This window comes from Tachysurus vachellii, chromosome 15 (assembly GCF_030014155.1).
Source record: "Tachysurus vachellii isolate PV-2020 chromosome 15, HZAU_Pvac_v1, whole genome shotgun sequence".
NCBI lineage: Eukaryota > Metazoa > Chordata > Actinopteri > Siluriformes > Bagridae > Tachysurus > Tachysurus vachellii.
The window spans coordinates 8,226,819-8,240,167 of record NC_083474.1 but is presented as its reverse complement, the minus strand read 5'-3'; the positions used below and the strand labels follow the sequence as shown (position 1 = coordinate 8,240,167).

The 13,349-nt window shown below is 39.8% G+C and overlaps 1 protein-coding gene across 3 annotated transcripts in view; it reads right to left on the bottom strand.

Moving 5' to 3' along the window:
- Positions 1-773: 773 nt before the first annotated feature.
- The window catches only part of arhgef12a (Rho guanine nucleotide exchange factor (GEF) 12a), a 56,439-nt gene continuing 43,863 nt past the window's right edge, over positions 774-13,349 (bottom strand). Inside the window, exons 21-39 of one of the 3 annotated variants that reach the window (XM_060887852.1) lie at positions 13,000-13,135; positions 12,191-12,226; positions 11,905-12,038; positions 11,638-11,784; positions 11,463-11,548; positions 11,226-11,351; positions 9,836-9,950; positions 8,131-8,231; positions 7,651-7,728; positions 7,178-7,253; positions 6,772-6,939; positions 6,606-6,693; positions 6,376-6,453; positions 6,195-6,274; positions 5,933-6,100; positions 4,136-4,297; positions 3,556-3,770; positions 3,373-3,439; positions 774-1,451 (exon numbers count right to left, since the gene is read on the bottom strand). In XM_060887852.1, coding sequence (XP_060743835.1) covers positions 1,441-1,451; positions 3,373-3,439; positions 3,556-3,770; positions 4,136-4,297; positions 5,933-6,100; positions 6,195-6,274; positions 6,376-6,453; positions 6,606-6,693; positions 6,772-6,939; positions 7,178-7,253; positions 7,651-7,728; positions 8,131-8,231; positions 9,836-9,950; positions 11,226-11,351; positions 11,463-11,548; positions 11,638-11,784; positions 11,905-12,038; positions 12,191-12,226; positions 13,000-13,135 — 2,072 coding nt within the window. In that variant the 3' untranslated portion in view covers positions 774-1,440. Of the gene's footprint in view, positions 1,452-3,372; positions 3,440-3,555; positions 3,774-4,135; positions 4,298-5,932; positions 6,101-6,194; positions 6,275-6,375; positions 6,454-6,605; positions 6,694-6,771; positions 6,940-7,177; positions 7,254-7,650; positions 7,729-8,130; positions 8,232-9,835; positions 9,951-11,225; positions 11,352-11,462; positions 11,549-11,637; positions 11,785-11,904; positions 12,039-12,190; positions 12,227-12,999; positions 13,136-13,349 lie in introns of all 3 variants that reach the window. The other 2 variants (XM_060887850.1, XM_060887851.1) reach the window with 2 other exon arrangements.

Genomic DNA, 13,349 nt, shown 5'->3' with positions numbered 1-13,349 from the left:
CCCCGAGGCACGGAGAGAACACGCAGACTCCACACACACAAGGCGGAGGTGGGAATCGAACCCCCAACCCGGGAGGTGTGAGGCAAATGTGCTAACCACTAAGCCACCATGCCCCCCGCTAATAAATTATGTTTTGGTTAAATTAGGAGATGTTTGTTTAGTTACATTAATGTTATAACTATCATATTTTCCAAGCTTTCCAGGATGAGAGAGTCTTTCAATTTTCTCTTCATTTTTATATCAGCTGAATCAGAGAGAAAAGATGGTGAAGGAAAGGTTGTTTTTAGCAGCTATAACGTAAGTGATATCAGGAAAATACTTGTCTCACAGAAGTTCCACAACAATAAAACGCAACTATAAATATTTAAAAGAACAATACGTTGTTCTTTAATAAACAATAAATTGGTATTGTTGGAAAACTGCTGTTGAATGAGACACTTCAGGATGTGCGGTTATTAGAAAATAATCAAATTCTGAGTGGTAAGAGAATCTTCTGGAATTCAGCCTTCATCACATTCCCCCAGCATGTATTATCTTTCACTAACAGCACACCCTAGCGTGTTTTATTCCTTACACAGCGGACACTGATTCCAGGATTGATTCGGGAACAGCAAGCAATATATTTCTCTGTGCTTGACATTTAAAAGTCATGGCTTTTGTGATTTTAATGACAACAGGAGCAATATCCTACTCAATCCGACAAAACATGCCACATAAACGCTGCTCTTGCAACATTATGGCAAACAGCTGAATAAAAAAACCACACAAAGAGCTTAGTCACTGCGTGTTTATTTCCATATTGCATCACTATTCACCTCACTGGTTATATATTCTGCATTTGCAGGCAGTTATTTGGACTGTTCTGGTTTCAGGCTCTCCTCGTCTCAGCTAGAGCTCTTTAACCTCTTGAAGCAGAAGAGGAGGCAATCTAGTGCACTTTTATACAAAAGATGTGAGTAGAGGCCTCTCAGAGAGGGTCTTCTGATATACATAGCAACAGCACACACTGACACTTGAATGCAAGTCACATCCTGAAGCAAAAAAAATCCTTGCAAACGACTTGGTATGGAAATAAAATAAATATATCTAGGATTAAAATGTTACATCATTACTTGAAAATGTTGAATGTTTTATATATATTTACATCATTTTTATATTTGTAAGCACACATTTGTTCATCATTCGTATTGGTTTAAGGGTGATGGACAGGACTGGACAATCCATTCTGGCTGGACTGAGGAGGTGCTGCAGGAACAAGCTAGGTGTAGACAGGACCGTCCATCTTCCCTAACTTACTTTAATGGAGGGTAGACACTTTGTCGAAATGCTGCTGTTTTGCTCTTCATCACTCGTTTTCTGTGCAAGACGAGAAGAGGTGCGGAGTCTAGTGAAGTCTGTAGTGTCCTCGGGTTAATTTGAGCCAAGAAAACTCCACAAAGTTTATTTCTTATCTAAATGAAGAGAAGTAGGGATAAATCATAAACATTTATTTACAATTCCTCTGGAATGTCCTGTATTTATTCTTCCTCCAACTTACAATACTAGAAGAAAAAAAAAACTCACAGCCTAAATTATTAACCCACAAACATTTGTACTCTTCCTGCCTTTATTGAACAGATTGATTAATAATTCACAGCCCATGCAGGAAAAAGGAAATGAACCCTCGTCTCTAATAACTGGTGGCCTCCTTTGTCAGCAGTAACCTCCACCAAATGTTTCAAGCAGCTGCTGCTGAGACATGCACAAAGGAGAGAGAGCAAGAAATCCTTCTAAAAATCTTTCAGTTCATCATTTATTTCGTTAACAGCCTTCAGGAGCTTATGCCATCAAAATGAAGGTCCTGACTCTGACTCGTTCTTGGGTATTCAGAAACCAAAATTTTCTACTATTCAAACAGCTTGTTCATTTACTTTTGTAATTTCTGTCACGCTGCATCAATTATCTTCTATTAACCTACCAGTGACACACAGCTAAATAGATTTTGAACATTTTTCTGTCAAGGATTGCAAGTACTGGGTGCCTTTGCAAAGCTGCGATGTGCAGAAATGCTTGCTTTTGGAAAGTAGTAGTCCTCATGGTAGCTTTATGTTAACAATATTCTATCACCTATCACCATTAGTTTTTCACAGTGGACCCAGAGCCCACATTAGGTTCTAGAAACTTCTTGGGGTCTTCTGTTACCCTTCAGTTCCATTCGAAGACATTAACATAGCTGGTTGTGCATTTGCTGTGATCATTCCCAGTACCAACATGACTGAAGGTCCTGTATTTGTAGACAGTTTGTCTTATTGTGGATTGATGAACACTGATTATTTCATTCAACGCAGAGGAAACCCATGGTTCTCTTCCTGGTTCGTGCATCTCTCTAAATCTTCTTTCACCAATTCTGAAAATGTTTTTCATCCTGACGCTGTTTGAAACTATAAATGTCTTTCCAGTATTGACAAGAACATACTTGTTATCGGTAATTATGTTGGCTTGTAGAAGCCAACATTCTGTTTTCCTATTTAAGCTTAGACAAAAATTTATAAAATTTAATGCGGCCTAGGGCTTTCGAGCCACATGCACCATATTCGGATATGTTGTAGACCCTAGTCTGAAATTTGTTGCTATTACTTTTCTAAGCGATCCGAGTACTGGTACTTCCGGTCCCGGGTCTCAAATTGGCCTTTTTTCCCATTGACTCCCATTATAAACTTTGGAGGTTTATAACTCGGCAAGCTTTCGAACTAACTACACCAAACTCGGCCAGCTCCTTTAGGGTGATACTCTGAACAAAGTTTTAAATTGGCCTTTCGGTTGTGCCGCAGCCCCGCCCCCAAAATATGCAAAATCAAAAAACTTTTTACAACATGGACATGTGACATATCAAAACACTCAGCACAATGAGGGGAACTTCCTCACGTGTATTCTGATGACGTCATGTGATGTCACGCGAAAATAAAAAATTTTGCACAACATGGGCATGTGACATCAAAACACTCAGCCCAATGAGGGGAACTTCCTCAGGAGTATTCGAATGATGTCACATGCTCGTCTCCACTTGCCTCCAAATGTTTTGGCACCCTATCTTTCTGTCCACTTGCCTCCAAAAGTAACATTGACCCTTATGTCCACTCGCCTCCAAAAAGCACCGGCCTTTGTGAATACTTGCCTCGTCAAAGCCAACATCAAAGTTTGTCGCAACGAACTTTACAAATCTAGTTAATGCAGTAATATTCGACAAAATTGATTAAAAAAAATGATTAAAAAAAAAACCTGTAGTGGCTCAAGGATTAAGGATTGTGTTTGTACAATGTAAATAAAATTATTGCACTACATAAAATATAACAACTTATCATTGCTATTATTATAATTATAAAAATACTTTACCTTTGTTTCCCCCTGTGTCTGCTGATTCTTGTTTTTGGCGTAACAGATAATATCTGCTTTCTAACTCCTGAAAACACATTGATCATAGTTAACACTCTAAACAACACCCATCATAATTGGTATTTTCCTCTGCCATGTCTTCAAGAGAGAGAGATACAGGCATGTGTATGTGTGTGAACAGACCTTGAGGTGATTGAGGTTGGTTTGTAGAGAGCGCAGGTATGTGAGAACCTGTCTGCTGATGCCGCATACGCTCTCTGCTGAGGATGATGAAAACCTGAGGCTGATACCCGAGTCAGCGGTGCAGCCACGGGAAAGACCCAACTCTTTCCTCCGGTACTGAACTCCATCATCGGTGCTGCTCTCAGAGCCACCAGAGCCCTGCAGCACCAGGTATCCTGCTTTATTTACAGAAACACACACACACACACACACACACACACATACACACACATACACACACGCCTATTAGTCAAGGCAACCACAACTGGACATCCATTGCATGTGATGTCAGATGCCAGTGTACATTTGAAATGCCTAGAACCCTTTGTAGACATGCCCATATTTCTGGCACACTTGAATAGACCTCAATTTTAGAGAATAGAAAACTTTTTAATCAAACAATTACAAATTTTACTTTTAAATTTTAAACAATTTTATTATTCATATCCTTTTTTTTTTTTTAACATCTAAACATCCTCAGTCCTACAGTTCTTTTTTTTTTATCCAATTACAAATACAATTTCTAAACTCAATCACTCACCATAGTCCTCAGTGCCTTCATAAAAACCCGTGTCTCCTGAGGAAGCGTCCTGAGTCCTGCATGATGTGCGCAAAGATGTTGTCCTGAGGATTCGCCGACCCATTCGTTCATCGTCGTTCTGGGCCATCAGCTGAGTTACCAGTACCTGCTTTAGAGCTGCCACTGAGAAAACAGAGAAATGTGTATCACGTGCACACAGACAGACACACACTACTTAATCACGCTAATTTGCTGAAAATCACGTGTCCATGTTCAAACACTCTAATCCCAAAATTTTAAGAGCATTTTGTTGTAGCTAGTGTAACCGACATGATATGACAACATTTCTAACATTTTCTTTGGTCAGATATGCCTGCAGGGAAAAAAAGCCATGTTCATGAAATTAATTCATTTAACTGTAATAAGAGCTTTATCTTGGTCAGAGATGATGTGGTTTAAATTATTATTTGTTTTGTTTTTCCAGGACATAAAAACTCAGAGCTAGATTAGTCCAACTTTCCGCCGGAGCAGGCAGGATTGGAAACTTTCTCGGTGAGTGAGAGGGACTGATCAGTAATTTTTTGGGAGTTGGTGTCAAAGGGTCAAAGGAACTGGTCAAAACATCTGGGGGTGCATGTGTAAGTGGATGGGACTGGTTAAACTCTCTCTGGGCATGGTGTAGGACTGGTCATACTTTATCTAGGAGTGAGGGGACTGGTCAAACTTTCTCTAGGAGAGAGGGGACTGGTTAAACTTTCTCTAGGAGAGAGGGGACTGGTCAAACTTTCTCTAGGAGTGTGGGGACTGGTTAAACTTTCTCTAGGAGTGAGGGGACTGGTCAAACTTTCTCTAGGAGAGAGGGGACTGGTCAAACTTTCTCTAGTTGAAAGGGGACTGGTCAAACTTTCTCTAGGAGAAAGGGGACTGGTCAAACTTTCTCTAGGAGAAAGGGGACTGGTCAAACTTTCTCTAGGAGAGAGGGGACTGGTCAAACTTTCTCTAGGAGAGAGGGGACTGGTTAAACTTTCTCTAGGAGTGAGGGGACTGGTCAAACTTTCTCTAGGAGAAAGGGGACTGGTCAAACTTTCTCTAGTTGAAAGGGGACTGGTCAAACTTTCTCTAGGAGAAAGGGGACTGGTCAAACTTTCTCTAGGAGAAAGGGGACTGGTCAAACTTTCTCTAGGAGTGAGGGGACTGGTCAAACTTTCTCTAGGAGAGAGGGGACTGGTCAAACTTTCTCTAGGAGAGAGGGGACTGGTCAAACTTTCTCTAGGAGAGAGGGGACTGGTCAAACTTTCTCTAGTTGAAAGGGGACTGGTCAAACTTTCTCTAGGAGTGTGGGGACTGGTCAAACTTTCTCTAGGAGTGTGGGGACTGGTCAAACTTTCTCTAGGACTGAGGGGACTGGTCAAACTTTCTCTAGGAGAAAGGGGACTGGTCAAACGTTTTCTAGGAGTGATGGGGCAAAATTTATGAAGAAGCGAGGAGACTGGTAAAAATGTATGTATCATAGCTTCATAAATTCATGTATGGGTCATAGCTTCTAAGGAATCATGAGAATGATATTGGTCAAAGTTTGTGTGAGAGGGGTTGGTTAAATATTCTGTGGGAGTAGGTGGGTTTGGTCACCTTTCTATAGGAGGGGGTTGGGTTGGGTTAGTCAAACTTATTGAAGGAATTAGACAGAGGTGTCAAAACCGTCTGAAGAAGCAGGCAGGGCTGGTAAAGCATTTTGAGTGACAGGCTTGCTAAACGTTCTGCAGGAGCATTTGGGGTTGGTCAAGTGTATCTGTAAAACTAGGAGTGCATGTTACTCACAGGTTTTTAGAGCTTCATCGGCTCTGCAGGAAGAGGATGGGGCGTCTGTCTCACAGCCATCCAGCAGCTCGGCTTCGGGATAACAGCTTTCATCTTGGCCATGTGCTCGAGTTTGCTCCTGCTCCTCATTGTTTGAGGCACGATCAGATACGGCATCACAGGCTTTACCTGAAAACACAATGTCCAGGCACACACAGTGACTGGAGATAACAGGAGCTGGGATCACCGACATCATTACAAAGACACAAGAAGCTGTAGTTACCTGAGGCCTGAACACTGCTCACACACTCACTCTCTGAAGCTTTTGCAAGTTTACCACCTCCAACTCCATTTCTCTCTCCTCTAAGAAATACAGGTTAAATGTGAAACATCTGAGTCACTGTTTACTTGGGTTTAGGAGCTTGCAGCGAATGGAGTGTAGAGGAGAAAGGAAGTACACTTACGAAGACTGAGGCAAAGGAATGACGCTGTGTGGCCTGGATTTCATTGCCTCTGCTCGCTGAATGATATGCCTCTGCCATCTAAGGGAGAAAGAATAAATGAGAGAATGAAAGTTTGAGGTACTGCTGGAGAAAATAAAACGGGCACAAAATGAGGCAGAAAATGAAAAGTGGAGAAAAAAAAAAAAAAGAGAGAAGAAATCTGAAATGAGCAACTTGCAGTCAGCACTTACATTCTCTGTTCAGACACTGTCTGGGCCATCAGTTCATAGATCTGAGCTCCGTTATCCGACATGGAGAGCACAAAGAAGGACCTGTTGTCTGTTTATGGAAAAACAGTGTTAACTGACACCATTCCACACTTTGTGCCTGTATACGTGTGTGATTAAAAGAGCTTACCTGTGGCCACTGAGCGCACCAGTACAGTGTTGAGCTTGATGACAGGGCTGAAGGTGTGCTGTGTGTCGACCGAACCTGCACGGTTCTTAATGTGGCATTTTAGAACAAGTCTCTCGTCTTGTTTCTGCAACAGCACCAGGATGTCCTCAAGAAGCAGTGTGTATAACTCTGTGTAAAAAAAAATGCATATATAAAAAATATATATATATAATAAAAAAAAAATATATATATATATATATATATATATATATATATATATATATATATATATATATATATATATATATATATATATATATATGCATATAAGCCCCTTACTAAGTGATCAAAGAGTACATATATCTTAATTCTACTATACATGTATAGTATTAAACAACATTAAAAAAAGACTGTAACTGTGTCTTACCAACAGTCTTGTCTTTATTCAGTTTCCAGGTCAGTGGACCTTCATGGATTAACTTCCTCTTGGTAAGCTCTAGATTCTGAAAAAAAAAAGATTAAATTATGCATAACATATGTGTATATTAGCAAGCCTTCATTCCAGTGTGTCAATGTGTTGTTGACATGACTAATAGACTTGCCAACCCTGAAGTGGAATAATAAGTACTTTCACATGATTTTTCACTGTTGATCAGCTGTTTAGAATACGTTTTGTACTGATCTGTGACGGACAGCACAGGAAACCATCAGCACTTTTTAATCACCGTCTAATTATCTTTATCATTAAAAACGATTTGTACTTAATATTTTCTTTTGATTTTGTTCCAAAGCTGAAATTTCTATTTTAGATCATTTGCAGCTGAAACCTTTCGGTGGCAAAGATTTTTTTATGTTTAATAAATGTTTATTAACCAAACTTGGCTGAATAATATGGCAGACCTTAAACTCGGAAATGAGCTGATTCTCACTCTGCTTCAGAGATGAGAGGTCCAGGCGTCTCTGGTAGTCCTCCAGATGCTGAATAATTTATAGCACAAAAAAAACAATTTACCATTGAAACATCATAAATCCAACATGCTTACATACAAAACCATTGATGGGATAATTAACATGGAAATGAAAAATGAAAGACCAGGCCAACGTGAAACATTGAATATAGAACAGTGAATATAATAGGATTTATATGTGTAAGAAGTGTAGTGTACTACAGAGGGGACTGCAATAGCTCAGATAACTTTCTTTGTGTATTGGGAGCAGTCAGAAAAATGAAAAAAGTGATTGTTGAAGTAAGAGCAGAAGCCCAAATGGAAAGACATTGTCTTCTATCTGAGAAACACTTCAGGGTTTTCTTAGTGATGTGGTTGCAGAGGCTTGGTGAAGAAAGTTAAAATGGCAGCTCAATCAGGTCAAAGTGATTACCTGTTTATTTTCTGACTCCTTCACTGCTTGATTAACGTGGTTCAGGATCTTTCGGCAACAATCAGCTGCTTTCCTCACCTTCTCTTTCTCCCCCGGATCACCTGGAGACAGAGGGATAGATGGACACATAGGAGAAAATGTTTTTTTAAGAACTACCTGGGATTGCCAGGTGTCTCAGTTTTCCCTAGCACATGAACAGATTGCTTGAACAGAACTCACTCTCAGGCTTAGACAAATGAGGCAGTATTAGTATCTCTTATTTGCACATTTTACATTTAGCTTGTTGTGGCATTTTCAGGAAAACGACTGGGCCAGTTTAAAGGCTCCAGAGCAGACAAATTATGAATTAATAATCAAAAAAACAGCCCATTTGTGATTCAGAATTGTCTGGATAACAGCCAGTGCCCACACTGAATAAGCCTCATTACTGAGAGCTGGGCTGGAAATGGCTGAGTGTGGCTGGGGTGGGTAAGTCCTCTGGCAGCCCTTCCCACTGCTGGCGGTCAGAACAGAGGAGGAGGCCAGAAGAAGGACAGAGCCATCGCTCACACTGTTCTAAATGCATCACGCCATACACTGAGATATAGCACTAAACAGAGGGGCATGAAGTTGCATTAAAATGAGTTAGTTTGGATTTGTGTGTGTGTGTGTTAATTGCTTACATGTGTAAGTGAGAAGAGAAACAAAATATATAGGAAAGAGAATAATGCTATGTTTACACACGCATCGACTTACAGCCACAAAGCAATATAAGCTCATTGTCATGATGGCTTGAACATTTCCCTGCCAGAACGCCCCTTGGTTTTATGCCTTGTGCCATGTGCTGTTGTTTATGTTTAGTGTTTTCATGTGTGTTTGCCCTGCCCGATCCTTATCCCATTCCTGCCTCTGGTTAGTGATCCTTATGTTTCACTAATTACCTCCCCTATTTAAACCTGTTCTCTTGTGTGTGTTTTTTGCAGAGTCCTTGTTGTTGTGCATTATTTGTTACCCGGTGTTCTGTGTTTTATGTTTTTTTTATTTTCTGTTGTCTGTTGATTTGTTGTTTTATTAATAACCCCTGTCTGTCTTCTATCCCTGCATTTGGGTCTGTTTTTTTGTTCCATTTTAGGCACCTGTCCCTGACACGCATACATTTTCAATAAGAGCAGACTATTTTCAGTGACATGAGCGACAAGGCCAATAGTGACTAGATGCTGGAATGTCCAGTGATGTGACAAAGTTTCGTTAAAAAAAAAAAAGAAAAGTTTATTTATGCAAATATCAAATATGATGCAAATGCTACAGTGATTTCCAATGGGAGTGAAGACGGTAGAGTGACGTGACGTGACCCGTGGTACTGCTTCTCTTTCTTCTTGTAAGATATGATGCAGATAATCGCTGATGAATTTATATACAAATACCAGATCTCTCTCCAGGATATTTCATTTAAGCAACAAGAATCATGATTTCGAAATCCAAAACACTGATCAACTTGAACTGGTTACTATAGCAACCAGTAGTAAAAAATAAATAAATAAATAAATAAATAAAAAAGCTTACTGGTGATTTAATAATACAGCGACTGGTGAGTTGCATTAATAATATCACTATGTGTGAACGTAGCTTTACAGTTGTGTATGCAGATTCTAAATACATGTATCTTTTAAGTAAGAATGAGTGTTGGTGTGCTTGCTACAATATGATGTGTTTAATGCTTCGGTACCAGTGTACTTGGCGATGTTCTCCAGCAGCAACGGGTACTTGGTGAGTCTTTGCATCTCGGTAGGAATGATATCTTTCAGTTGTAGCCTCCGGCACATCCGATTACTTTCTGCCTCCTGCACACAGGGAAAACAGCAGCTCTAACCCCCAGGTCAGGAAAACAATGCTAGTAGATGGCAAAAGCCGTATCAAACCATGCCACGAAAACAAACACAAATCTTGTGTTGCCGTCAGGACTCGTTTGAAAGCACCTCTTGCACTGACCGATGGCTAGAAAGAAATGCTCTCTGCATGAAAAATGAGGATATAAACTGAATAACAGTTGCAGTGAGATATTTGTTTATGTTTGATACTCACTGGCCAGTTTAATAACAACAACTGTTCATTCATGCAATAATCTAATCATAATGCATAAAACCATATAGATACAGATTAAGCTTAATGTGGGACATTAGAAATTAATGGAATGTTAAGCTTAATGCTCACATCACATAGAAGGGAGAAAATATTTGATTTCAGTGACTTTGACCAACTGAGTCTTCAGAAATGTCTAATCTGTTTTCCACACAGCTGCTAGATTGTATACAGAACGATGAGGATAAAAAAAAAGGAAGGAAACATCTTGTTGAGAAAAATCATTCATTTTAATGTAACTCGGTAATCTTGAACCGTACCTGATGATTTCAAGCATTATAATCTGATTCCTGCAGGAATAAGCAGGAGTATAGATGTTTCTATCAATGTGACCAGTGAGTGTTTGTCAAAGATGAACTTCACTCACTCACTGCATCTGTTATTCAGTTTATATACTCATTTTTCCTACAGAAAGCAGTTCTGGGCATCAGCAAATAAAGCACCATGCATAAAACTGTTCAGAATGTGTGGCTGAATCTCCCACATGAGCTCTTCAACAAGCCAAAGAGCTTAAATTACACAACAATTCACTCCAATTAAACCTCCAAATGTTCAATCCTGTGATGTGCATTTATATATTTTCCACTAAAGCAATTATTTCTGGTCGCCAAAAAAAAAAAAAAAAAAAAAATTAGAATGAGCAGCCAGTGAGCTTGAACTGGGTTCAGATTCAAAACAAATAAGAAAAACTGTTTTTTTAAGCAGTAGAAACAGCAATATTAAAGCAAGCAAAGGTTCTTGCTTTTTAATTTCTGTCACAAACAAAAAAAAGAATTGGTGTTTGAAATTGGTGTTCTTGGTACTCAATGCAAAGCAATGTGACCCTGAAGCTGCGAAGGCTCCTTGCTGCACCTCCATGCTGCCTCTAGGGTAAACACCCTGGCTCAATTACAACCCCCTGGGGTGTGTGTGTGTGTGTGTGTGTAAAACCAAAACCATGGTCAACCACGCACTGAACCAGGAAGTGCTGCCCTTACATGCATGAAGGTCTGGAATCGCTGGTCCTTCTTTTGCCGGCTTTTGATGAGCTCTAGAGCGAAGGGCTGGTTGCTACAGAAGGTGCCAACTGCATGCTTCATCTTTTCCTCCTCTTCTTTGCTGAACTGGATACGAAATTCAAGCAGGGTTTTACAGGACAGATTTCGAACAGAGCCAGAAGAGAAACTTTGTCACACTTATTTTTACTCCTTGTTAAAACAATATGTAGGACTTACCCAAGACAGCAAATCGTCTCCGATATGGTCAACCACTGACGTTTCATTCCTCTTGCGTATGGCTGCCATCTGCTCCGAAATCATCACTGGAGTGAAGTGTAGAAAAGAAGTCAGAAGAGGTATGGTGCACAGTATGTACGAATGTCCTCATATGTGCAGGTGTGTTTTTTATTACCATGGAGCTGGATGATTTCCTCCAGGTTGCTGAAAATGTTTTTAATGTCAGCAGGTGGTAGTATGTTATCACGGGTCAACTTTTGGTAGAAGACATTGTCTAGGACTTTCAGCATACGCACATGTGCACGCTCCGTGTAGAACAGCTCTGAGATAATGAAACATTGCATACATGATTATTTCTCATTTTAAATGGTACTTTTGTTCCTATTTCATGTTATATAAATTCAGTGTGTCCTCAGTGTTCAAATAAAGATCCCCGCCTGACCATTAATAACTTCCTGTCTCTTGATCTCCTGCGGTGTCAGTTCAGCTAGAACCTCCATCTTCACAAGCTGCTGCCAGTTTGGAAGATCCATGTCAGAGTAAACACCGTCGTCCTCGCTCAGAGTCTCCTCTAGCCTGAGAGAGTAAACAGAGAATGAAAGTGATGAAATGATGAGAATGGAAGAAAGGTTTCTAACAGAAGTGCTCATAAAAACACCAAATTGAATTGTCTGAAACTGAAACAAAGATTAAATGTTGACATAGAAAAGGGCAAGCAGAAGAAATACCTTCTGCTCAGCTTTGGTGTGCATACATCCACAAATCTGAAAAAGGAGAGAAAAATAAATAAATAAATAAATACCTACTTATTTCTCTCAGGTACATCGAGCAGACATAGAACTGATTCTATTGTATTTTGCATATTACTTCACCCTGTATGATTTTCAGCCTGATTTGCTGTCACAGACAAAAATCACATTTCATAACAGAATCCTTTGATCGTGAGTTGAGATCGACCATCTCGGAAAGCATAACGAGATGTGCTTAATGCGAATAAAGTTCTGGAAGTGTCAGAAATATTTTGATGGAAATCTCAGTGTGCGCACCGCTCCACTCGACTAAAATCCACCGACAGGAAGACGGCTTGAGATGACACGAAAGTTATGAGACGGCGTCAAATATGTTAGCAATGGTGAAGTGTAACAGCGATGTGAGATTTAAACCAATATCCCTAGTTCTATTATGACAGGAAAAAAAGAGATGTGTAAAAGAAATAGAAAAAAGAAAGTACAGCTTCTAGGAATGGCTCCAAAATCACTTTCGAAATTTGTTTTCTTTACTGTAGACGTCACGTCATTTTTTATAATCGTAGATCTATTGTTAGAGGATCGTCAGCATGGTCTGACATGTTATCACAGTGTCCGTTTATTGATTTTGGTCGATATTTATTATGGGAAGATCCAGTACAGTGTGACCAGCAATAGTCATATAAAACCACTAAAACTGCAGATTGTAAAATAGGCTGCAAAGCTTTCCACAGTATAGTGGAGGGAAATGCATTTAAATCCAGAGCAGAATGAGATTCCTGACTGTGTACCTGTCTCCGTCTCTGTCCTCATCAAGATGCTCTGCATTGTAGGTATTGTATTCACATGGGGGGTATGTCATGTCCAGGCCTTCTCCAGCCTGAATACCGTCACTCGGCCGCTGGAGCATGGAAGGTGGGCTCATGCCTTTGGATAAAACAAATAAATTAAATTCTTAACATATGTGTATGTTAACATATGTGGCTGCACTGATTGCCTGAAATTCACTCTCATGTCTGTTGTGGACATCAGAAATAATTATCACAGGGTAATACCAATGTACTGTAGATATATATTTTGTCTTTCTGTTTGACAGCAGGCTGAAGTTTGATAAATAAATCCATCAATAATGCTTTGTGAA